General features: G+C 41.2%; 1 protein-coding gene and 1 long non-coding RNA gene across 6 annotated transcripts in view; one reads left to right on the top strand and one right to left on the bottom strand.

Annotated features, from left to right (window-relative positions):
* LOC124268114 overlaps window positions 1-27,683 on the top strand; it is a 97,697-nt gene that overhangs the window by 23,894 nt on the left and 46,120 nt on the right. For 2 of the 5 annotated variants that reach the window (XM_046703140.1, XM_046703136.1), the window contains exons 1-4: window positions 10,866-10,961; window positions 11,764-11,822; window positions 12,677-12,737; window positions 12,900-12,968. The exons of 1 other annotated variant lie outside the window; for it this stretch is intronic. In XM_046703140.1, the coding sequence (XP_046559096.1) occupies window positions 10,940-10,961; window positions 11,764-11,822; window positions 12,677-12,737; window positions 12,900-12,968 (211 nt within the window). In that variant the 5' untranslated portion in view covers window positions 10,866-10,939. Of the gene's footprint in view, window positions 1-10,865; window positions 10,962-11,763; window positions 11,823-12,676; window positions 12,738-12,899; window positions 12,969-13,851; window positions 14,579-27,683 lie in introns of those variants that run through there. 2 more of the 5 variants (XM_046703139.1, XM_046703137.1) reach the window with 2 other exon arrangements.
* On the bottom strand, window positions 23,064-25,194 carry LOC124268115. Its single transcript, XR_006896201.1, has 2 exons — window positions 25,055-25,194; window positions 23,064-23,598 (listed from the first exon to the last, which is right to left on the bottom strand). It is a non-coding gene; the product is annotated as an uncharacterized LOC124268115 (long non-coding RNA).

Genomic DNA, 27,683 nt, shown 5'->3' with positions numbered 1-27,683 from the left:
GAGGCTAGAGATTGAAATATAATATTTGTAGCTGTGAGATTGACATGTTGATGTCAGTTCAGTTAGACAATGAAAGTGATTGAAGCGGACATAGAATGTCCTAGTTTAAATGCGTCATGGTACTTGTGTCAGGAGAGAAATGTAGTTACGAAACTGTCTGTGTCTATATTCTAATCAGTCCTGTTGTGTTTGGAAATAATTTAAATTCCCCACAGAGGGTTTACTTTGTGGTTTTCCTTGGTCCATGTATCTACACAAATAATGTGTAATGTACAATCCTACCATGTCACAGAGCTCATTACAACATGGCCCCCGATGTACATTTACAACATTGAAAATTGAAAGTTGTGTGTGAGTTACTGTCGTGAAACACTGGGTCTACCTCTGACAATGGGGTGTGTAGAGATGGATATGCCAGTCTTAGAGTTCCACGCCAATGTTAATACCAGGCTTTATTTTTGGTCAATATGACATGAGTTGATATACAACACCTAAAGTCCAACCCCATTGTGTGTCACAGATCTGTCCACTCCTCCAGTAAATTACAAGGCTTAACCAGGGGAAAAATTATCACCAGAATCCCGCTTTAGAGAACTCGTCGCCTGAAAACCAGAGTGTTCTAAGTCCACTTTTGACAAAATTAGAGTTAGTATGCTCAGGGTAGGTTTTAGAGCATAATTTATTACTCTAGCAACTGTTTACAGTGTTATCTAGCTTTGAAAGTGTTTTTTTCAAACAGAAACTTTGTTCTATCTCCATGGAAATCACATGTTGTTAATTTTCGAGTGTTTTAAGTTGTCAATTGACCAATGGGCAAGCACAATTTGATCACGTGACATTGAGATTTACCAATTTTGAAGTGATTGTCATCATGGAAATGGAACATTTTAACTCTGTTCTTATTTCTGCTTTATCTAATTAAATATAGTCCTTATGAAAGAAAAACAGGTTTAAACGACAAAAATACATCCTGGTAAAAAGGAAATAACAATCAGATATTGATATAATAATAATAAAGCTGAGTTTTAGCTGTGTTTTTTGACACTAGAACACTTTGGTTTTGAGAAAAATCACGATTTTCTTTGGTCAAGTGTTCTATCTCCAATCATTTTTCGTTAATTTCTTATTTATTTCAATAGATTGAGCATATAATTTGATATCTTCTGATCCTGTTTAACATGTCACATGCATGTGCAAAATTTGAAAGAATTCGATTGAAAAGTGAAGAAGATATTGTTGTCCTAAACTTCAATATCGAATTTCTCGAAAATAGGTTTTTGTGACTTAGTACACTCTGGTTTTCAGGCGACGAACTGTTTGTATTCAACTACTTTGCGGTGCCATGTGGACTGGTTGACTTATCTGATAAATGCATGCATTGACTTTCTATATTTCTATATTGTATGTATATGATGACATGTCTGATGTTCATTGTGTAAGATATGCTAGGTATTAGCTGATGTTATTTAATATGCATTGGAATAAACATTGGTATCAATCCTGACAGGTTTTGCTGTTTACCGTGCACAGGGAAATCGTCCACCTGAACAATTCTGTTGTAAATTTGCTTTATCGATTAGGTTTTGGTGTTGCCTGAATTATGTGAACTAGGTGATTCAAATATATTCTATCTAAGTCCGCCGAGAAGTTAGAAAATACTGTTCTTTCTAGGAGAGTAGTGATCTCTAGATTCTTTTGAGTTTATAAATATCACAACATCTTGGCGGACCTGTGACAAATATGTTCTACTTTTTGCTTTATCGATTTAGTTTTGGTGTTGCTGCCTTTAGTTTTATGTCAGCTGTAGCTGACCCGGAAGTAAAACTGTTGAGAGGTTCAGTAACAGTTTTTTCTGGAACTACATAGGATCTATATATGTAACTTGATTGCCATTTATATATCTAAACAAAATCTAAATTTACCTGTGGAAAAATATGTTCTATTTAACATAGATTTTCAATATAAAGGGCTGTTAACAACGTATATAGTTAGTTCCAAGCAGTTTTACCACTTACATTGATGAAATTATTCTATGCAATCACAATTATGCTATTGAAGATGAAGTGCACGTCGTGTATCATGAAATGAGAATTAATTAATGATACTTTAAACATGGTCATTAACATTTACTTAAGACGTTTCCGCATATCTCCAGATGTTCATGTAATAATTGTAAACTGATCTGTAACGTGTATTTTCCTACTGCATGTTACTGTAACTGCCACTTCCTTTCCCTATGCAAGCTGCAAACAAACAGACTTTGTACCATGGGTCTTGGGACCTTTATACAAAATAAAACACTGTCTGTCTGTCTGTGTCTCTGTCCGTCATTATTATATCATGTCAAAATATCCCAGTCAGAATATAATTATGCTGTTCGATGCATAATTATACGTATGACAAACTCATAATGGCTGTTTTTTTCCTCCGCAACGCGTTTTGCGAGGGTTTAAAATGGACCCCGTCCGTCCGTCCGTCCGTCCGTGCACATTTGTCTTTCCCGGAGCAGAACTTTACAACCGTTCAATGTTGCTTCATTACAATAGCTACATAGTTTGGTCTGGTGGTGAACTGGTGCCTGTTGGCAATTTTGGATTTCACAATAAAATATATTTTGCGTTTCCATGGCAACAAATTTGACTTCGACTGAATTACTGGTAGTGCTCTTTTCTGATGCGGAACTTTAAAACCTTTCAGTATTCTCTTTACAATTTGTAATATAGTCACTGACTTGGTCGACACTTCTCATTGTATCCCAGTTGCGTAGATCGATGCTGATGCTGTTGGTCACTGGATTGTCTGGTCCAGATTCGATTATTTACAGACCGCCGCCATGTACCTGGAATATCACTCACTCACTCACCTACTGATGTACGCGCCAAAACATCTAACCTAGTCATAACCAACTGACATATTCATGAAGAGTATTTTGCAACTGCGGGGGATATTGATGACTTTGCCTTCTGGTTATACCTTATATTATGTCCTAATATAGTTTATTCCTTTATTTTCGGTGTTAGTTTCACTCCATTCCAAAATTTATTTTCACAGAGGACACATACATGGTATAGTGGGTCAGTCTACAGTACATACTCACGTACATGAAGTAGTAGGTCAGTCTACAGTACACACTTACATACATGACGTAGTGGGTCAGTCTACAGTACACACTTACATACATGACGTAGTGGGTCAGTCTACAGTACATACTCACGTACATGACGTAGTAGTTCAGTCTACAGTACACACTTACATACATGACGTAGTGGGTCAGTCTACAGTACACACTTACATACATGACGCATTAGGTCAGTCTACAGTACACACTTACATACATGTCGCAGTAGGTCAGTCTACAGTAAATACTTACATACATGACGTAGTGGGTCAGTCTACAGTACACACTTACATACATGACGTAGTGGGTCAGTCTACAGTACATACTAACATACATGACGTAGTGGGTCAGTCTACAGTACACACTTACATACATGACGTAGTAGGTCAGTCTACAGTACACACTTACATATATGACGTAGTAGATCAGTCTACAGTACACACTTACATACATGACGTAGTGGGTCAGTCTACAGTACACACTTACATACATGACGTAGTGGGTCAGTCTACAGTACACACTTACATACATGACGTAGTGGGTCAGTCTACAGTACACATTTACATACATGACGTAGTAGGTCAGTCTACAGTACACACTTACATATATGACGTAGTAGATCAGTCTAACGCGTTACCAGAGCCGTGCGAAAGCAAGACACGATTGAGTGGAATTATCATGCTTGAACGGTGCACCTTGTCACATATCACATGTCAAAATACAGCCACTTCATACTTTGGTGATTACCCTAAGGTCGACGGGAAACACGTCTGCGTCGATTTCGCCATTTCATATTGCCTGTTCTCCTGTGTGTACATGACCGACAAGTTGACATGGATTATATAGTATTTCCTCGACCGACAAATAGAGTGTGAAATGAAAATACTGGAAAGGGAAAGAACAGTTCCTGATTTATAAATTATAATACAAGGAACCCCAAAACTCTCTTCCCTGAACTAAAACTGTGCTCAGGGGTGGATACAGCTTTTGAGAAAATGGGGTGGGGGTGGGGATTTGCACAGTTCATTTTCACCCGTTTCCACAACCCCTCCCTCTAGATTCATTTGGTGCTAATATAGACTTGTGAGACTTTCATGGCTGCATTTGTTTCAGGGTCGATATGACATACTAACTGTATATCTAGCCTGTGTAGCTTGTGACCCAACTCGAGCATCTTTGCTTGCTTTCAGCCCAAGAGTCTAACTACCCTCCCTCCCACCCCACCCTATCCCCCCTCACGCACGCACGAACGAACGAACGAACGAACGAAGGAACGAACGAACATTTGTTCTAATTACAGCATTACTGAAAGGAGTGACCAAGGTATGTAGTGTGAACCAAAATATATATAAATATTATTGTATATGTTACTACAGCAACGTAACGTAAATACAATAAATACAGGCAAAAGCTTTGGCCGGCATTCCGACCTACCATGAGTGACAGGGCATGGCTGTAGCTAAGGGTGCATTTTGAAATGTGAACAAACACTTCCGTTCAGTAAGTTCAGTCTGCCGACAAAGCGCCCGTTCTCTAACATCTAACCTCCGTCAGCCAGCACCACACCACAGCAGCTGTTCTCCTATAGCTCCGTCACTTGTAATGTGTCTCACAGTGACTGGACTTTATTAGTTTGCCTTCGGGCCGGCACTGCCTGTAATGTAACCATTACAAGGACTGTTTCTTTTGACTGACCTGGTACAGGGTGTGCTATACTTGCAACTAGAGATGCTACTGAGCTGTGTGGGACGTACTGATTATGGTGGGATTAACACGTTTTGGATTTGGAGACAAATGCAGATTTACTAGAAGATGTATTGGTATTACAGAAACGTTATGCTATTTGACTACTATAACTACTATGCGCTATCTATCAATGACGTTGTGGAAATTAAGTTTTAAAATATGTGGGCAGTGAGGCTGGACCATGTTTCACGAGGTGAGGACAGCAGAACTCTGGTCAGACACCCTGGAAGAGAGAGGGACATGATGTTCTGAGTTAGGCAGGGTCAGTGTGCATCTATATGCCTGTTATTTTCCACTTGTAAGGTTGTAGGAAATGTTACTGATAATGCCCACAACACTTACAGCAGATGTTATTAGCTTTTGAATCTCACATGTCTATTTGCTTCAGTCAGAATTAAATAATTTAAAAGATTAATATGCCAAGTGCGGCGACCATTCTCTGTATACTTCACTCCTAAATGTGTTAATAACTAATTAGTGATTTGAGCGGAGTAGATTGGTGTACGGAGTGATTGGTTATGATTGCAAAAAAGGAAGAGTGGAAGCCAGATGGACAAGAGAGGAGATGAAATATACTTGATTTTATGGTTTCAAGAAGTTTCCTAATATGGCAGTCTACTCGGTTGATTTGACTCATGTTAGCGGCCGGCCGGTAGATATTTAAATGCCGCGTAAGCCCGTACAGCCCAAAACTCCTAACCCTAACCCTAACCCTAAGCCTGGCACCGAATCACAAACCTAAACTTAATTCTAACCCTAACGTCAGCTCTAACCCTAACCATAACCATGACCCCCGAATTCCAACCCTAATCCTCAACCTCAACATAACCCTAACCTCAATGTCAACCTCACCATAACCTAAACTCAAACCTCAACCTAATACTAGCTCAAACCTCAACCTAAACCCAACCCCTAACCCCTAAACTCAAACCTCAACCTAACCCTAACTGAACTTGAACCTGAACCTATCCATAACACTAACCCTAACCCTGACCCTCACCTCACCCTCACCCTCACCCTCACCCTCACCCTAACCCTAACCCTAACCCTAACCCTTAACCCTAAACCTCACCCTCAACCTCAAACTCAACCTCAACAAGGGGTAAAGTGACCAAACATAAGTTAGTTCTGGACACCCGCTTGCGCGTCCCCATGGATACAACTATATTCCTAACATGTGTTTTACCAGGGCCACAGTGATAGTATGAGATGCCTTTGTTATGTGGTGGGATTCGACGGGGTATTTGTGTGGTACTTAGGACAGTCTAAGTAGTGGTGCCATCATTCCCATGTATGCTGGCATCTACATGTAAGTAGTTCAGTAACACGGACATTGTAACGCTGTGCAATGTGATGACAAGCCAAGTCATTGTGCACCAACACCTAGCTTCTCTATGCCACACTTCTGGGAATGCACCAGGTTTGTGACGACGAATAATATACTTCACCTCGGAAGCATGCCCGTATGAAGCCATGCTTACTTTTAGCCTAAATCTCCTTTGAGGTATGAACCAAAACTCGGTCTGGTTGGACCAGGCCATATCAACACTCTCAACTCTCTTAAGCTTTTATGACATTCAAATTTGAGCCGTCTGCCAGAGCTATCATTTCAGGCCTGTGTTTGTGGAACCAGCTGTGCACATTTGATCTTTGTTGTTATTTATTTCATTTATGCTGTTCCATGGCCACTTGTGCTTTATCGTGTCCGGTCCAGAGACCCCTGCCGTATACACACGCAATCGACCAAGTCCATCCAATACTTGATCCTAATCCAGCTGCGGAGCCTCCCCTCTGTCTGTCTGTCTGTCTGTCTGTGTCTGTTAGGTACGATTGCATCTGCATTTTGTGGAAAGCTGACTACATCCATTATGATTGCTGTTGGTATTTACGCGTTCCTCGCTTCAAGCTATCGTGGGTAAACATGCTGGAAGACTAAGGCACTAAATGCGATGAAGATCCACGTGTACAATCTCTTTTGCAAAGTTTGGCCTTTAACATTTGCTTTAAATACACATTACTGGGATCACGGATCTTCACGGATCGGGTATTCATGCTTCACTGCAACATGGTATCTCAGTGGGCTAGCACTATAAAACCAGCTTCAGTCTGGGCTAGTACAAGCAGCCGCACATACACATACACACGCATGCACGTCGTCATATGAGCGAAATATTCTCAAGTACGACGTTAAACCCAATTTCACCTCACCTCACCTCACAGGGGGGCCCTTATTGTGCTTGTTAATGGCCATGTCAGTTTTCCTCAACACCAGTTTAAAGTACGGAGCAAAGGTGTTCACGTGCACAATGCATTTTCATGTTACACATGTTATGTATAGGATTACACGTTTTCCGTAAAGGACAGATTCTAGTACTTTTGACCAACTTTCTAAATGGCAATGGCTATTCATAGTTTTCGGCCGCAGTAGCCATGCCAATTTACACTTGTCAGAGGGTTACACAAAGTCCGTGGTCTAGACTACCAGTTGTCAGACTTTTTGTGAGCGGGTTAGATGGCTGCCTTTGTGTGTTGGTCATTAGGTACCTCACTACCCAATCCCGGGTGAATTTGGATGTTTAAGGACTTTCTGTAGTAAACCTAATGCCGGGAATCTAAGCGAGTGATTATTGAGTGAGTGAGCTTTTAGCAATTTTTCAGCAATATCACGCGGGGGACACTAGGAATGGGCTTCACACATTGTACCTATATGAGGAATCGTGCCCGGGTCTTCAGAGTAAGGACCGAACGCTTTAACCCCTAGGCTACCCCACCGCCCCCTTGTGTGGGAACAAGATGGTTGGGGAAATGGTCATATTGAGTACCTTTTATACCTGTTTGTTTGCACATAACGATGAACGATACACACACATTAGACACGCTGTTTCATTCACCAGATATACGCCCCAATACCCCCACCTGTTATCATGTGTCTCTACACATGAACAGCGCTGATATGTAGTCAGGCAGTTACACTGTAAACATGCACTAGATAGATTACACTTCAAGTATGTGAGTCACGTGTCATCTGCCGGAAGTGACCTTTGTACCACAGGAGAAGGAAGTTATTTGTCCAGGTAGGTGTGTTGTAACTGTCTCTCATCTCGCAGGCCAGTACACGGTTATCTGTCTGGTCAAACATTTGCTAGTATATGTCACGAGGCCACGTTGTTACTGCTTGTGGTACAAATACAATATTTGTACAGTTTACATCGTGGTTATTTGTGTTACGTAACAACAACAAATTTCTACTTTCGTCTTACGATGATGGCAAAGTCCTACACGTCATGACACAGTGTTTTGTGTCACATCGTGCACAGACAAGCCTCTACCGTGTAGTGTTAGTTTAAAAGTACGTTGTGTAAAAAATCGTACCAGCTTGCTCTGCAAAGATGTCTAAAGCACGGAAAAGATCGATTATTGTAGAATAGTTATTGTGGTCGCGGTGAAAATACTGCCCTGCAATGGTATATGCTGCAGTTAAAAGAATGTGTGTGGATCTCTCACTATGCTGAGGCGATAACGTTGATATGCCGCGCGTCGCCCAGTATTTCGGGGACATAGGTCACATGGAGGTGGGCTGGTAAAATGATACTCAGGGTGAGATTTCTGTTTTAAATTTCTGCCTGGCCTCTCACTGAACAACACAAATGAACTGACATAAGTTCGGTCATAATAGCCACACGTGCATGCGCGTGCGTGTTGCAATGTATTACTTTTTGCTGTTGTTCATTGGCGTGTGTGTGTGTGTGTGTGTGTGTGTGTGTGTGTGTGTTTGTTGTTTTTTGTGTTGTGTTTTTTGTGTTTTTTCGGTGGGGGATGGGGAGTTGTTTGTTTGTATGGGCTTTGTTGTTTGTTGTTTTGGGATTATGTTTGTTTGTTTGGTTGGTTGGTTGTTATTGTTGTTGTTTTGGCTGGGGTTGTTGTGTAACGTTGCCCTCAGTGATATTCCAGCTTTATGGCGCGGGTCTGTTAATAAACTGAGTCTGGACCAGACAATCCAGTGTACAACATCATGACTATCTATTTGGATCGGATGATATGTGTCAGCGAGCCTGACCAGCCGATCCCGTTAGTCGCCTCGTGCAGCAAACGTGGGTTGCTGAAAATCAATTCTAACCCGAATCTTTACGAGTTGTTGCTATCTATAAGTGCAATGCGTCTCTGGACATTTTTATTATATTTTATGAACATAAATATAAAACCATTTTCATGCAAAATGTGTTAATGCCAGAGACTAGATGTTAGTCTAAACAGAGTCTAACTCAACAACACATTGTGGTGAGGACACAGTGACATATCTTATTTGAAATAGTTGGACAAACGTACAATGCAATGTTGGGACAGATAAAATGGTTAAACTGTCTGGCAAAACATCAGGTATAAGCTTTTACAAAATGTAAGGTAGGAGTTAAGGTACATTCCTCAATGGATGTGAAATATAAGTGAAAGAAATTTATCGATCAGGCCTTGCATGTCACCATAACCTCCTTTGATAAAAACGGATATTTTACGGCTGCGTCTCCGCGAAATCTATCTGTAGACGAGTACGTGAAATAATGATTGGTGTAACTACAGATTACAAACCAGTGTTTAGGATTGTGTGAAACAAAAGAAATTGTGCAAATGAACACGACAGATATTGGCAGGGTCCGAATATTTCTAGTTTCTGACAGAAAGGAGGATTTTAAAAGCTTTCTACTGTGGACAAAAATGTCTTGGGTCCCAATAAGCGATTTGACGTTCGGTGTAAATTAAACATTGAGATGCTTGTTAACTATTCTTTGGGTGACAACTTTATGTTGGTTTGCAAACTACCCATGTCACCATAAAGGGAAATAGGTACACCTACAGAATATCGGATACCTACCAGCCATACTGTTTAGTGTCACGTCACCCTAACGCTAAACATTACCCTAAACCTTACCCTCACCCTAACCAAAAGTAAACTCGCGTGCTTTCAAAGATGGCGGAAGGTATCCGGTATTCTGTAATCTTACTGGGAAATATCACAGAGATCACTCATTAAAGTCTACTGTCTTTCAGAATGGACATCTTCCCAAAGTGCTCTGTCTGTCATCAGCAGTTTGTCCTCAAAGGCCCCGCCCCCTACCTACTGCCCTGTCTACACGCTGTGTGTGAGAGACGTGTGACATCTGCAGCTGGTGGTGTGATATCATGCTCTACTTGTCAGACGGAGGTCAACCTCACAGACACAAGCCTCCAGAAGGATGCAGTGAGACAGAAGAAATATTCCATCTGACAGTCAAACATCGCCCCACAGAGCTTCTCTGTACACACGAAGATGACGGCAACCAGGCTGTGTGTTGGTGTCGGGAGTGTGAAGAGCTCCTCTGTGAATACTGCCAGAATATGCACAGCAACTTCAAACTTACCAGAAAACATGTACTTCAAAACCTCAGCGACTTTAAACCAGCTGTCTCAAACATTCCAACCCCTTGCAGTATCCACAGCCCTGACTCTCTTTATCTTTTTGATCGGAGATGCAACATTTTGATTTGTGGAAGATGCAGATTTGAAGATCACGCAGATCATGAAGTTGAGAAGTTAGATGTGGTAGCTGAAAGTATCCTCAAACAGCTGGACCAACACAAAACTGAGCTGGCAACCTTACAAGCTCGCCAACAGTCCAACATTCAGAATATCAGACGAGGGACCGAAATCACAGATACAACGCACAACACGTTGAAAGAAAATATTGGCCATACTTTTAGAACTCTGCGATCACAACTTGACCAACGAGAGAAGGAACTTCTGACTGATCTTGAAGGTCAGACGAAGGCGACCAAGACAAGTCTCCGTACTCAGCTAAACACATGTGAAGAAGCTTCGAAGAAATGCTCTGAGGTTTTAGACTACGTCACCAAGGTTCTCACGTATGCCTCACAATCAGACCTCCTGGAGTTGGAGAGTTCTGTAAGGGAGGCAACTCGGGCTTTCCTTGACACTGTTGAGACTCAAACACAGGACATACCCGCAGCAGCTGTCTTTAACACCAACGGCTTGTCAAAGCTGAAATCAAACATATCACGATTTGGGGCTGTCGTGACCAAGGACATGGAAAAACAATATGCAAGAGGTATTTATATGAGATATGATTGCACGTTCTTTTTTATTGCGTGTAGGAGTGGAACAGCGTTCTATAGTGCTTACAGATGCACTATTCTTATGGATACACAATGCCATTTAGAAAGTGATCAGAGTTGATTTTTTATTGCGTGTAGAAATGGAACAGCGTTCTATAGTGTTATGTTGTATTTGGGACTACACGTTCTCAGTAAATTACAGATTCTATGACTGTTTTGGGTCTAGAATCCGTAATTTACTAAGAAGCGTCCTTCAAACTGACATTGTCTATTTATAGCTGTCGGCCATGTGGGCGGTGTCAATTCACATTTGTCAGAGGGATACACAAAGTACATGATGTAGTCTACCAGTTGTCAGACTTCCATTTCTATGGAAACCGCGTTGGCTGAGTAGGTTAGATCGCTGACTTTATGTGATCGGGTGCCTGACTCTGAGAGTGTGGGTTCAAATCACGGCCTAACAAAAAGTACTAGAATTTGTACTTTACGGAGAAAGTGTAATCCCAAATATAACATGTGACACATCATTCTCAGCAACTCGAGTTTTTGCTCGAAAAACAACTAATATTATACTTAAAGCACCGGTAGTTATTGACACAATGCCATTGTCTAGTCAGCCGAGTTGTATTAGATACTTAAAAAACACGCACTTTATAAACAGTAACACTTGCTCATAATATGTTGGAATTTTACAGTCGAGATTTCTTATGGATGTCCCATTATCGCTGATGGGGCGTAAAGCACCAATTATTCATTCATTCTTAAGGGTGTATTTACATCATGGTGTTGTTTCAGACAAGGAAACTCAAACTGAACATGACTTCATAGCTGAGATGGAAATCAAATATAAGAACGTGAGTTTGGTAATTAAAATAATATAATGCACCATAACCGCTAAAGAAGAGCGTATGAGATAGTATGTATGACTACAAAGTATTACATGTACTAGAACCAATTAAAATGTAAGACAACGATCTAAAACATTTTGAATCCGTTTTCAGAAGTACATGTCCATAATTACCTATCTAATGTCTACAGCACATCGCTCGCCGCGAATAGCTGTAATATTGCTGATGCGGGGTTAAGTGAAAATTATTCCTTCATTCATTCATTCATTCATTCATTCATTCAGCACATTGGAAAACAGAAGAGGATCACTGACTGAGACAAAACCAAAATCGAAATACATGCAAGCTATATCAGAATTAACAATCTGAGACTGATATGCTTTTTAAACATTCACTTTATTAAAAAGAGGTACAAGGTAACTTCAGTTATTTTGGGTCACGCAGGAGACCCGGGTTCGATTCCCCACATGGGCACAATGTGTGAAGCCCATTTCTGGTGTCCCCGTCGTGATATTGCTGGAATATTGCTAAAAAATGTGTAAAGCTAAACTCACTGACTTACTCATTCAGTTATTTTGGAGGTATTCGTTGACAACGAAGAGGGCACAATTTATAGATAACACTTTTATAGTGACTACACATCGTAGGCCGTTATAAGGTTGTCAGACCATTGTAAAGCAATCCAGAAACATCGCTGTGCCAGTAGATAAAATATACGGCATATTCGGTACATTGTATGTTCTTTTCCGAGTTAAGTTTAAAATATTTAGATATTTGTACATACCTATCACCTACCTCCCCATATGTCCCGACATACATACTTACAGACAATAATGTCTGATTAAGGGTTATCTTTTCAGAGCATCGATGAGAACGAAAACATCGTGAAGAGAGCCTCAGAAACCACCCATTTCATGCTTGGTAAAATCCAGTCACCTTTGTTCCTTTACTTTCTTCGTTCAGATAACTGAGTCCAGGTTTAAACACTAAAATCTTGGCCTGTGTATTGCCTTTATTGTTGACATTCACTACAAGATATAAAAACGTTGTTTTATCAAAGTGATGGCAATGTTGATGTTGCAGGGCTGCTCAATGAATGCGATGTTCACCTGCTGAAACCAGACGCCTTGGACAAGTCGATGGTGCTGAAGTGTACGTTCATAATCTACCCATTTACCATCTATGCTTACACTACAGCCTCCGAACCTATTGTCACATCATGGAGGTGATTTGGGGGGCTTGGCTACATTAGCCACCCAGTGTATTCTGTAGTAGAATGTTTTGGAACAACTGTTTGGCTAATGATCGACGTACAAAGTGTTTGTTTGTTGGTTGGTTAACGGCGCAATCGGCAATATTCCAGCTATATGGCGGCGGTCTGCAAATACTCGAGTCTGGACCAGACAATCCAGTGATGGACAGCATGAGCATCCATCTACGCAATTGTGATACGATGACATGTGGCAACCAAGCGAGCCTGACCACCCGATTCCGTTAGTTTTCTCTTACGACAAGCATAGTTTGCTGAACACAAATTCTGATCCCGATGTCAATGCTGACTATATTTGGGATACAGCAACATCATCCTAGAGAGAATTTGTCTTCTGAATCGGTGACACCTGATTAGTGTTTGCTGGACTGGTCACTTATTGTACCTTCTTTCAGAATGTTACACTCAGTAGATACGATGTTTATGTGACAGGGCGTGAAATGATATACATATGACATTTTCGCTTTGTCAGCTTCCTGTGGCCATGGGGACGAGCCATCCGACTTCCAATCAAAAGGTCCATGGTTTGAATCCCATCACGGGATACGGTAGTTTTATGGCCTGTACATAACAATCAGTGATCAAAACTGACCTTCACGTTGTTGTATTTTTTATCATTTTGTTCTTAAGATTATCTTTTACTCGTTTGTTTGTTGTTTAACGTTGCATTCAGCAATATTCCAGATTTGTGACGGCGGTTTGAAATTATTCAGACAACCCAGTGATTGACAACATGAGCATCTCATCCACGTTTATGTGTTGTAGGTATACATCTGAAGTATGACGCAGATAAAATTAACCTTGACCGCATCCACATCAACACAGAGGGGGACTTGATCAACAGCAAGTCTGACACCAGGTCTGCAGGGAAAGGGAGACTGACGAACTACTGGGGCACATGCAGCACTATCCCCCTCCCCTTGGCTGATTGTCCCCAGTACTGGGAGACGGAGACCAGGGTCGGACTGGACAAAACACTCACGGGGAACTGGCTCATCCTGGAGGTTGGTGTCTGTGCTGAGGGAGAGATGGACATGACTCACTTTGTAGCCCGTAGTACCCCATGCCTACAGTTTGACCGTCGGCCAGTGTACTACTCATGAAGGGATATGCAGGAAAATCAGGAAGGAGGGAAAGGAAGTGTTACATCTACCTGACACCATCCCCAACACAGCAGGGGCATCACACACACTACACTACGGTGTTGTCTATGATGACGCCAGGAAGAAGATTGTCTTCATTGATGTGAAGGAGAACAAGGTGATGTCGACATTAGACAATGTAGACTCCAGTCAACCACTGTGGCCGATGTTCGGGGTGTATAGCGCACCTGTCGTCACTGTCAGCATGAGACTTGTGGTGGGCAGCGACATCAACATGACGGAGGAAAAGAAAGCCATGATTGTCAAGGCGCTGTCGTGATGTGGCATGCTAAAGGCGGGCATGGTGGTGAGTATGATCACACCCAGATACGTATGTATCAACATGACGGGCGAGAAGAAAGCTCTAGTTATAAGACACTGTCATGATGCCATGTTATGACACCGGCGGCCATGGTGGTGAGTAGGAACACACGGAGATATGTACCAACGATATCAACATGACGGGGGAGAAGAAAGCTCTAGTTATAAGACACTGTCATGATGCCATGTTATGACACCGGCGGCCATGGTGGTGAGTAGGAACACACGGAGATATGTACCAACGATATCAACATGACGGGGAGAAGAAAGCTCTAGTTATAAGACACTGTCATGATGCCATGTTATGACACCGGCGGCCATGGTGGTGAGTAGGAACACACGGAGATATGTACCAACGATATCAACATGACGGGGAGAAGAAAGCTCTAGTTATAAGACACTGTCATGATGCCATGTTATGACACCGGCGGCCATGTCGTGAGTAGGAACACACAGAGATATGTACCAACGATATCAACATGACGGGGAGAAGAAAGCTCTAGTTATAAGACACTGTCATGATGCCATGTTATGACACCGCGGCCATGGTGGTGAGTAGGAAGACACGGAGATATGTACCAGCGATATCAACATGACGGGGGAGAAGAAAGCTCTAGTTATAAGACACTGTCATGATACCATGTTATGACACCGGCGGCCATGTCGTGAGTAGGAACACACGGACATATGTACCAACGATATCAACATGACGGGGAAGGAGAAAGCTCTAGTTATAAGACAATGTCATGATGCCATGTTATGACACCGGCGGCCATGTCGTGAGTAGAAACACACGGACATATGTACCAACGATATCAACATGACGGGGAAGGAGAAAGTTTTAGTTATAAGACAATGTCATGATGCCATGTTATGACACCGGCGGCCATGGTGGTGAGTAGGAACACATAGAGATATGTACCAACGATATCAACATGACGGGGCAGAAGAAAGCTCTAGTTATAAGACACTGTCAAGATGCCATCTTATGACACCGGCGCCCATGGTCAACACAAAGCGTTGTGGACAGCGTCATAAACATGGCAGAGAAGAAAGTTCTGGTTATTTTATGATAACGGTACTTCAGACAGACAGATAGGCACTAGTCTATACCCTGTCAAAGCAAGATGCTCCTCCCTGATTACTACTAATCTCCTCATCGTGTTGCTGTCAGGACTTGAAATGTTTATATTATAATAGCTTTCTACACATTATTAACGTAGAGGACACAGGGATGTCCAGCCATACTGTACACATTATTAACGTAGAGGACACTGAGTCCAGCCATACTGTACACATTGTTAACGTAGAGGACACTGAGTCCAGCCATACTGTACACATTGTTAACGTAGAGGACACTGAGTCCAGCCATACTGTACACATTGTTAACGTAGAGGACACTTTGTCCAGCCATACTGTACACATTGTTAACGTAGAGGACACGGAGTCCAGCCATACTGTACACATAATGTGTATCCTGGGGGTCATAGACACGCTTTAAAAGAACAAATTATGAACGTGAAATTTGTTGGTGACACTGTCAGTCCAGCCATACTGTACACATTATGTGGAGCCTGATGTCTATGGCATAAACACGCTTTACAACATCAAATTATGAATGTGAAATTTGTTAGTGACATTGATTATATCAGAGCGTTTATGATTTGAAGAAATGTACAATGTAAGACCAAGACTTGTAAAATAAACTAGTGCACTATTACGCTTCTATTATGCTTGTATACATATATAACGTCTCTGTATTTTGTAGGGAAATAAAAATAACATGAGAAGAGCAAAAGAAATTATACTCATGGAAACTAATAAGGGAACACATGAAAGTATAAGTGTTCCTTTATTTATTTCCAGAATTTCACCCACAGTGCAATACATACCTTGTGAAGAAACCTGGAAAAGAATAAAGGAACATATGTACTTTCAGGTGTTGCCTTATTTGTTTCCATGAGTATATATACAATTAGTTAATAACAGTGGCTTGCATATGAAGTGTCGATGTAAAGTTGGCTTTGGGTATAATCTAACACAGCAGGACATCTTCGTGTATTTATTACATATCAACATCTACTTTTCAGCAGCAATCTCACACTACCAGCTCGTGTGGTGTAGGGAATGTATTGAAGAGGGCAGCATGTACTGATGGGCTAACATGTATTGAGACGCCAACATGTTTTTAGAGGTTAACATATATTGAGACGCCAACACGTTTGAGAGGCCAACATGTAGCCAACATGTATTGAGGCTCCAACATGTTTTGAGAGGCCAACATGTAGCCAACGTGTATTGAGTCTACAACATGTGTTGAGGCTCCAAGGTGTATTGAGGCTCCAACATGTCTTGAGGTGCAAACATGTTTTGGAAAGAGTTCCGCCTATTTTATAAGGTACTTTTCATTACTTGTGTATCTTTGTATTTATTGAAAACATTAGATGGGGGGTACGTAAGGAACTCTAACCCATGTTTTGAGAGACCAACATGTATTGAGGCTCCAACATGTTTTGAGAAGCCAATGTGTATTGAGGCTCCGACATGTGTTGCGAGACCAACGTGTATTCAGGCGTCAACATGTTTTGAGAGGGCAACATGTAGCCAACATGTTTTGAGGCTCCAACATGTTTTGAGAAGCCAATGTGTATTGAGGCGTCAACATGTTTTGAGAGACGAACGTGTATTGAGGCGCCAACATGTTTTGAGAGGGCAACATGTATTGAGGCGCCAACATGTTTTGAGAGACCAACGTGTATTGAGGCGCCAACATGTTTTGAGAGACCAACGTGTATTGAGGCGCCAACATGTTTTGAGAGGGCAACATGTAGCCAACGTGTATTGAGGCTCCACCATGTTTTGAGAAGCCAATGTGTATTGAGGCTCCAACATGTTTTGAGAAGCCAATGTGTATTGAGGCGCCAACATGTTTTTGGGGGCCAACATGTACTGAGGGGCAGAGGGGATATGTATTGAGGCTCCAACATGTTTTTGGAGTCAATATGTATGGAGGCTCCAGGGACGATGGAGAAAAGTACTGTACATATACCCATGATCAATTACTTTACAGTTTTTCTCTGAGCATATGAATCATTCATAAAAACGGTTTGTTATTTCCCATGATCAATTCTTTACAGAAAAACGGTGGTTTAAGTATTTGGATATTGATTGACTTTCTAACCCAAGTATTCTGTCATCTCTGGTATATGTACTGTGATGATCATGGGCGGATCCCGGAATTTTGAAAGGAGGGGGATCAGGGGGTTCAACACACACACACACACACACACCCTGCATCCGCCGATGGTGATAGTATATAATACCATACTATCAGACTTGCCCTGTAACATTTACAATATTGTTATTCTCAGTTAACGTTTCAAAAGTTCAAATATTTATTTTCTCAAAGACAGAAATATATTAAACTTGATCACAAATGATTTATTTCAGTATATATATTTTATTCATCAAATATGCAAATGACATTCACTGTTTCACCTCTTGCATTCAGTCTTTCACTCAGCCTAGTTTAACTGCAAATACAATACATTTATGCATTCACAGGATCAAATTACACATACATCTCAATGATGACCGAGGCAAGTTCTTTAAAGCGAGGGGTGGTGGGGAAGCCTAGAGGTTAAAGTGTTTTCTCGTCACACCAAAGTGAGTGAGTGAGTTTAGTTTTACGCCGCTTTTAGCAATGTTCCAGCTATATCACGACAGGGGACACCAGATATGGGCTTTACATATTGTACCCATGTGGGGAATCGAACCTGGGTATTCGGCGTGACGAACGAACGCTTTAACCACTACGCTACCCCACCGTCCCTCACACCAAAGAACCAAGTTCCATTTCCTACATGCATACAATGGACGAAGCCTATTTCTGGTGTCCTACGTCGGGATATTGCTGGAATATTACGTATTGCAACAGTTGGGAATTCGCTTGGCCTGAAACCGTGTGTTGTGGCGCCTAGTAGATATCACCTGGGTGACACATGAGTGACAGCTGTCATGTGTGAGTGAGGATGTGGAGTGTGTGTTTCAGTCGCTGTACAGTGTGGTCCCTCCCCAGTGCTATCATCATGTCCACCACACGAGGCCCTTCATGAAACAAACAACTACAAATATCATCTGTGTTTCAGAGTCATTTGATATTTAACACGACAGTGGCATTGTTTCAGCCAAACACCGGAATGCGATTGTCTACATGTTTGAACTATTCATTCGTTGCGTTTTAATATTCCTGGTGTTGTACTGAGATGAAATTACATAGTCCATGTTGGGTTGGGTTTTCACGTTAATCACTTTGAAAAAAACGTGTTTGGTGGTGTAAATAATTGACGCTATGAACCTGTCTTTCACAAGCATGAACACAAATTGTACCTGGAGAAAGCATTAATGTAATTTGAAATCAATTTGCTAATTACTATCATCCAGCTGAACTTCCTGAAAGGAGTAGCTATTTGAAGTGAATCGCAAGACGCAGCTCGAGATTGTTGTTGACTTTGCCGATATGATGCTGTCGTGCCAAAGTTGGCATGAACGGTTCCCTGTGTTTACAGAGTAGATGATAAACGTCATAGCTCAACAAGGTTCCCTGTGTTTACAGAGTAGATGATAAACGTCATAGCTCAACATGGTTCCCTGTGTTTACAGAGTAGATGATAAACGTCATAGCTCAACATGGTTCCCTGTGTTTACAGGGTAGATGATAAACGTCATAGCTCAACATGGTTCCCTGTGTTTACAGAGTAGATGATAAACGCCATAGCTCAACATGGTTCCCTGTGTTTACAGAGTAGATGATAAACGTCATAGCTCAACATGGTTCCCTGTGTTTACAGAGTAGATGATAAACGTCATAGCTCAACATGGTTCCCTGTGTTTACAGAGAGTAGATGATAAACGTCATAGCTCAACATGGTTCCCTGTGTTTACAGAGTAGATGATAAACGTCATAGCTCAACATGGTTCCCTGTGTTTACAGAGTAGATGATAAACGTCATAGCTCAACATGGTTCCCTGTGTTTACAGAGTAGATGATAAACGTCATAGCTCAACATGGTTCCCTGTGTTTACAGAGTAGATGATAAACGTCATAGCTCAACATGGTTCTCTGTGTTTACAGAGTAGATGATAAACGTCATAGCTCAACATGGTTCCCTGTGTTTACAGAGTAGATGATAAACGTCATAGCTCAACATGGTTCCCTGTGTGTTTACAGAGTAGATGATAAACGTCATAGCTCAACATGGTTCCCTGTGTTTACAGAGTAGATGATAAACGTCATAGCTCAACATGGTTCCCTGTGTTTACAGAGTAGATGATAAACGTCATAGCTCAACATGGTTCCCTGTGTTTACAGAGTAGATGATAAACGTCATAGCTCAGCATGGTTCCCTGTGTTTACAGAGTAGATGATAAACGTCATAGCCCAACATAGTTCCCTGTGTTTACAGAGTAGATGATAAACGTCATAGCTCAACATAGTTCCCTGTGTTTACAGAGTAGATGATAAACGTCATAGCTCAACATGGTTCCCTGTGTTTACAGAGTAGATGATAAACGTCATAGCCCAACATGGTTCCCTGTGTTTACAGAGTAGATGATAAACGTCATAGCTCAACATAGTTCCCTGTGTTTACAGAGTAGATGATAAACGTCATAGCTCAACATGGTTCCCTGTGTTTACGGAGTAGATGATAAACGTCATAGCTCAACATGGTTCCCTGTGTTTACAGAGTAGATGATAAACGTCATAGCTCAACATGGTTCCCTGTGTTTACAGAGTAGATGATAAACGTCATAGCTCAACATGGTTCCCTGTGTTTACAGAGTAGATGATAAACGTCATAGCTCAACATGGTTCCCTGTGTTTAGAGAGTAGATGATAAACGTCATAGCTCAACATGGTTCCCTGTGTTTACAGAGTAGATGATAAACGTCATAGCCCAACATGGTTCCCTGTGTTTACAGAGTAGATGATAAACGTCATAGCTCAACATGGTTCCCTGTGTTTACAGAGTAGATGATAAACGTCATAGCCCAACATGGTTCCCTGTGTTTACAGAGTAGATATAAACGTCATAGCTCAACATGGTTCCCTGTGTTTACGGAGTAGATGATAAACGTCATAGCTCAACATGGCTCCCTGTGTTTACAGAGTAGATGATAAACGTCATAGCTCAACATGGTTCACTGTGTTTACAGAGTAGATGATAAACGTCATAGCTCAACATGGTTCCCTGTGTTTACGGAGTAGATGGTAAACGTCATAGCTCAACAAGGTTCCCTGTGTTTACAGAGTAGATGATAAACGTCATAGCTCAACATGGTTCCCTGTGTTTACCTAGTAGATGATAAACGTCTTAGCTCAACATGGTTCCCTGTGTTTACAGAGTAGATGATAAACGTCATAGCTCAACATGGTTCTCTGTGTTTACAGAGTAGATGATAAACGTCATAGCTCAACATGGTTCCCTGTGTTTACAGAGTAGATGATAAACGTCATAGCTCAACATGGTTCCCTGTGTTTACAGAGTAGATGATAAACGTCATAGCTCAACATGGTTCCCTGTGTTTACGGAGTAGATGATAAACGTCATAGCTCAACATGGTTCCCTGTGTTTACAGAGTAGATGATAAACGTCATAGCTCAACATGGTTCCCTGTGTTTACCTAGTAGATGATAAACGTCATAGCTCAACATGGCTCCCTGTGTTTACAGAGTAGATGATAAACGTCATAGCTCAAAATGGTTCCCTGTGTTTACAGAGTAGATGATAAACGTCATAGCTCAACAAGGTTCCCTGTGTTTACAGAGTAGATGATAAACGTCATAGCTCAACATGGTTCCCTGTGTTTACAGGGTAGATGATAAACGTCATAGCTCAACATGGTTCCCTGTGTTTACAGAGTAGATGATAAACGTCATAGCTCAACATGGTTCCCTGTGTTTACAGAGTAGATGATAAACGTCATAGCTCAACATGGTTCCCTGTGTTTACAGAGTAGATGATAAACGTCATAGCTCAACATGGTTCCCTGTGTTTACAGAGTAGATGATAAACGTCATAGCTCAACATGGTTCCCTGTGTTTACAGAGTAGATGATAAACGTCATAGCCCAACATGGTCCCCTGTGTTTACAGAGTAGATGATAAACGTCATAGCTCAACATGGTTCCCTGTGTTTACAGAGTAGATGATAAACGTCATAGCTCAACATGGTTCCCTGTGTTTACAGAGTAGATGATAAACGTCATAGCTCAACAAGGTTCCCTGTGTTTACAGAGTAGATGATAAACGTCATAGCTCAACATGGTTCCCTGTGTTTACAGAGTAGATGATAAACGTCATAGCTCAACATGGTTCCCTGTGTTTACAGAGTAGATGATAAACGTCATAGCTCAACATGGTTCCCTGTGTTTACAGAGTAGATGATAAACGTCATAGCTCAACATGGTTCCCTGTGTTTACAGAGTAGATGATAAACGTCATAGCTCAACATGGTTCCCTGTGTTTACAGAGTAGATGATAAACGTCATAGCTCAACATGGTTCCCTGTGTTTACAGAGTAGATGATAAACGTCATAGCTCAACATGGTTCCCTGTGTTTACAGAGTAGATGATAAACGTCATAGCTCAACATGGTTCCCTGTGTTTACAGAGTAGATGATAAACGTCATAGCTCAACATGGTTCCCTGTGTTTACAGAGTAGATGATAAACGTCATAGCTCAACATGGTTCCCTGTGTTTACAGAGTAGATGATAAACGTCATAGCTCAACATGGTTCCCTGTGTTTACAGAGTAGATGATAAACGTCATAGCTCAACATGGTTCCCTGTGTTTACAGAGTAGATGATAAACGTCATAGCTCAACATGGTTCCCTGTGTTTACAGAGTAGATGATAAACGTCATAGCTCAACATGGTTCCCTGTGTTTACAGAGTAGATGATAAACGTCATAGCTCAACAACGATATTAAAGATTGCTTGTTTGTTTGATGGCCTGCTCGTTTGCTCGTTTGTTGTTTGCTCTCTCGTTCGTACATTTAACGTCGTACTCACCAATATTCCAACTATTTGACGGAGGCGTGTAAATATTCCAGTCTGGATCAGGCAATCCAGTGATTAATATCATGAGCATTGATCTGCGCATTTGGGACAGGATGGCATGCACCAAGCAAATCAGCAAACCTGACTACCCTTCTCTTACAAGTATGGGTTGTTGAAGACTAATTGTAACCCGGATCTAAAAAAATTCAAATACTACATATTACTTACTAGCATGTACAAATCAGTGCGGTAGAATCACACAATACATATTTTATTCCTAACATACTTACAATGCAAAAGACACTCATTTAATGTTTTATATTAAAAACTATTATTCGCAGTATAATTGCTAAAAATATGAATTCTTGGATTTTTGAAGCGATAAGAATAATGTGATGGTATATGAACAAATGTCATAGGAATAACTTAAAATATCAACAAACAGACCACATTTGTATTCTGCGTGTTTTATTGAGTGACATTCAAATAGTGCAAGAATTTCAATGTGATGCAATGGACGTTGGTGTTTGCATCAGTAGTACAAGACTTATAACATGACAGAGGCTCGGTCACACTGACAATATAGATTGAAGCTAACGAGAGAAAGTACATAGGACGCTGCAACAATTGTTATATCTTACGCTTACTACGTGCACGCCTTCTTTAACACATATTACGAGGAATCAGATATCAAAGCTTGAATTAATTGTTGGGTGATCGAGCTGTCGTAATGGGGCTCCTTTCACGAAGGAAGCTTTACTAAGGTTAACCTTAACTCCCATTCTTTAACATTGCACTAAGGTTACATTAGTGACTTACGATCACCTTAGTGATTTGTGAAATGAGGCCCTGGATCAGTCAACTGAAAAGTATATCTCGTAGCAAGTTTGAGTTGAGGAGCCCATCTTGATCCTTATGCGGTAGTCTCCACTTGGAACCGTGGACAGGTTGACTTCAAACTTAGTGGTTGGAAGTGTGTAGTTTCCCTGAAATACAAATGGAAATAAAAACGAAACTGGATGTGATATGTAACGAAAAGGAGACAAAACCCATTCCATAATGAGAAGAGATGAGTATACTGTACGATTTCGTAAGTCTGCATGTATGAGTCACTACCAAATAGTACGGGGCGGTGGGGTAGCCTAGTGGTTTATAAAGCGTTCAATATTAACCCTCAAGACCCATGTTCGAATCCCCACATGGGTACAATGTGTAAAGCCCATTTCTGGAGTCCCCCGCCGTGATATTGCTGGAATATTGCTCAAAGCGGCGTTAAACCATACTCACTCAATCACTCCCTCACTCATCGAGAGTAGCTGCCTGGGTCAGGATATCAAATTGAACTGTCTAAATAATCACGAAATGGGTTTCTTGTTGGTTTTATCATCCAATTTAACGGGGGCGGTGGGGTAGCCTTGTGGTTAGAGTGTTCGCTCACACCGAAGACCCTGGTTGATATGAGTGCAATTTGTGAACCTACACTAGACGCCAAAAGAAAGGTTACCCTCCTACCTTTATGAATTACTGAAAAACTATCGAAGATGTTTTAGGTTTTAGCTTACAAGAAAGCTCAACAACACAGTTTAATGCAAAGCACGAAAATAAATTCTCAAATGCATTCATATTTAGGTGAAATGCATCTTTTTCAGAAGATGTTATATTGTCCTATATTCGTCAATACCGAAATAAACCAATAATAAGGATTTTGATATCCAAAAGAAAGGTTGAAATACAATTCTGCTACTAACCAAGAAACAACTGTTGCAGAGTGTGAAAAATTGTAAAATAATCATTCCTATGATTTCAGTCTTTTAAAACATTTTCTGCTGTTTTACATTCGTGAAAACAAGTAAAACGTGTCTTTGATATTGTGAAAACATGTTTAGGAACATCTAAAATTATCTTTGTTAACATTTTTCCTTGCAAAGTAACATTTTTCCATTTTTTTGTTTACACATAGCAATATCAATCGCCAAAACGCAGCAATATTCAAGCAGTATTTACATCGATTTCACATGTAGAATGGTCCTATAGGGTACAAAGAGAGCCAAGATGATCTGATACGAGAAATATGCCACGATTAACAGCTGGAGGGAGTAAAAGAGCCATTGGGGCGGTGCCGATTGGGTCGACTTACAATGCTGTTGCCAATGCCCTCGGATACCACCGTATAAGGATTATAAGACTTATTCAGACAGACTAGGGTCACCGTCCACAGACCAACAAGTGGACGTCCACGCATCACAACGCTAGCTGAAGATAGGTACCTCCGTCATTGAGGAAGGAGGGTAACGTTTCGTTTGGCGTTTAGTGTATTGTTGATGCCCCGCCCGACTCCAGTGTAACAGTTTGTGGAAATATACTTTTATACTTCACTCTACACAGTTGTTCTAGAAACATATGCGTTGTAAAGAATATGTTGAAAATGCAATCAACACTTACAACTGGGAAGGGACACTTGCAGGGTATTTTGTTTTTTCTGAAAGCTTGTGGACACGGGATTCGTTCCAGCAACCCACAGAAGTCTCTGTAGCTACATGAACCCATGTTGTGCCTGCTTGGTGCTTCTATCGACATGCCCATGACCTTCTTCCACAGGGTTTCGTCGGTCTGGGGAGAAAACATGCAAGACATTCTATTTTCACCCATATCAATTCTTTCAACATACGGTAGCCTAGTGGTTGAAGCTTTCGCCCTCACACTTCTTTTAATATACGGAAACGTCAATAGAACAGCGTGTCAGTAAGCTCTGAACGGGGATTGTTAATGTAGGTTACCGAAACTGTAGCTTTTCTGATTGTTTTCTGTCTTAGATTTATCGTCGGTCAGTATTAAATTTGGCATCTTAGGAAAATAATATACTGTTCGCTCTAGTACTATGTATAGTGTGATAAAGCACACTTTCGCCCTGATCTAGTATAACGTTAAAGTACTCGGACGTAAGCGCCCTCATGCTTAAACTATAATAGTTCAGGGCGAAAGTGTGCTTTATTACACTATACATGGTGGTAGAGCGAACTGTATTTCTTAAAAATAGCTAACATACTGCCGAAGTGACTCACTGTAAAACTGGATCGTGGTATCTCAGTGGGCTCACACAGTGAAAGTGGAGTACGACAAGGAGTCACACACCAACCTACCTTTTAATGTATGACTTTATATACGTGCAAACACATCATTAAAATCTTTTTCGCTGCAACCTTGTTCTATCTGAGAGTAAGAGGGGCCATTATAAATTGCCGGGAAGAAGTGATTTAACAGGATTTATGTATCTATCTTGCACATGGAACGACATGGGTGTATTTCTAATAGTCCTTTCATTCACAAATGCTGACATGATACCTTGATGGGTGACTCGGCTCTTTGCAGGTTCACAACCTTGAAAGCAACTTGTATTTCACCCGGAAGTTCGATGGGGTCGGAAGATATGTCTAGGTCCAGTATTTGTGCGGTTTCTGTTGAAGGATGTCCACAGTCATTGTAGGAGAAAGAGGTTAGCTTTTATCTCAGACTGAGGCCCTGTAAATACAATGGAGTTAAATCTGTACTGTGAATATTTTATACGCCAATCAAAGAAGTTATAGAAATCTAAAAAGTATAAATATGGAAATATGGAAACAAATCACAAGGAATGAGATAGTTTGGTTTGTACTTTTAGCAATATGACATCAGGTGTTCCGAGGTGACATTGTACCCGGGCATTCGGCGTGACGAGCCAAACCGAAACATGAGTCTCATTAACCCATTCAGACAATGACTTACTTTTCAGCCGATCCGAATTTTCTCGTGTGAAAGTGAAAAGAGACACCACAAACAACTATGGTTACATGAGTAAATTTGATAACATCGTATTTCTATATGTTATGTCGAGGTGTGGGCAGCATGACCTTTACTAAGACGTCACAGACTGCCTCTGTTTGATGAGGTCGTAAAATGATTCACAATTCATCTGGCTCACTGGTTACATCTGTTAAATGTTATTTGCGCTTGTGAAGTGTGGTTTTGTACCGCATAATGTGATTGATATAATATCAAGTCCGTACCAGACCGCCAAACGTTTCTAGCGGCAGAGCCTCGTTTTGAGATTTCCACGATTTCCAGATTTCTGTTTGTGAGAGCACGCTGTGCGACAGAGCACGGTGCACGACGTGTTTGCGATCGAGGATTAGAAGGAGCGTAGTTTTGCAATATACAAGTGCTTAGATGTATGAAATAATACTGATTAATATTTATGCATCCAGTTTGATGAATTGGTCTCAAAATTCTGGACTGGTTATTGTACTAAGTTGCGCAATAGGACGGAACCCAGTCAGCAGGAAACGAGACTGTTGTGTAATCAATGTTTTAGAATATTGGCCTTCAGTAACCCATGCTTGTCGTAAGAGGCCACTGAAGGGATCGGGTGGTCAGGCTCGCTGACTTGGTTGACACATGTCATCGTATCCAAATTGCATAGATCGATGCTCATGCTGTTGATCATTGGATTGTCTGGCCCAGACTTGATTATTTACACACAGCCGTCATAAAGCTGGAACGTGGCTGAGTGTTGTAAATCAACAAACAAATAATCAAACTTTGCTCTATCTACTTTTCAGCGAATCATACAAAGAATCTGGAAACATAGCCAGGATTTAACTACACTTTCATTCTGTAATCAGCTGAGATCCAGAAGATCATACTGCAGCGTCTAACAACAAACAAGCTAAACAAACCTTCCTGGTATCACCAACAGGGGAAATATTTCCAGGTTTTCTATTACAAGTGTCTGTGACGTGCAATAACCCAACGCCTGAATAGTCAAAGGAGGAAATAGTGACTGGGTTAGACAAAGATTTCAAACTGCTGTGTCGAATGTCCAACAGAGATACCACGCAGGTCAGGCAACGCCTATTTCACTAACATATCCATCCATTACACGAGTGAGTGAGTGAGTTTGTGCGTATGATTGTCAGCCGCTTTAAGCAATACTCCAGCCATATAAAGGCGGGGAACACCTGAAACCGGCTTCCCACATTGTACCCGCGTGAGGACTCGAACTCGGATCTTGGGTGTGACGAGAGAACGCTTTCAC

The sequence above is a fragment of the Haliotis rubra genome, unplaced genomic scaffold (assembly GCF_003918875.1).
Source record: "Haliotis rubra isolate DU_JTF1 unplaced genomic scaffold, ASM391887v1 Scf1360, whole genome shotgun sequence".
NCBI lineage: Eukaryota > Metazoa > Mollusca > Gastropoda > Lepetellida > Haliotidae > Haliotis > Haliotis rubra.
This window is presented reverse-complemented; position numbering and strand designations above follow the sequence as displayed.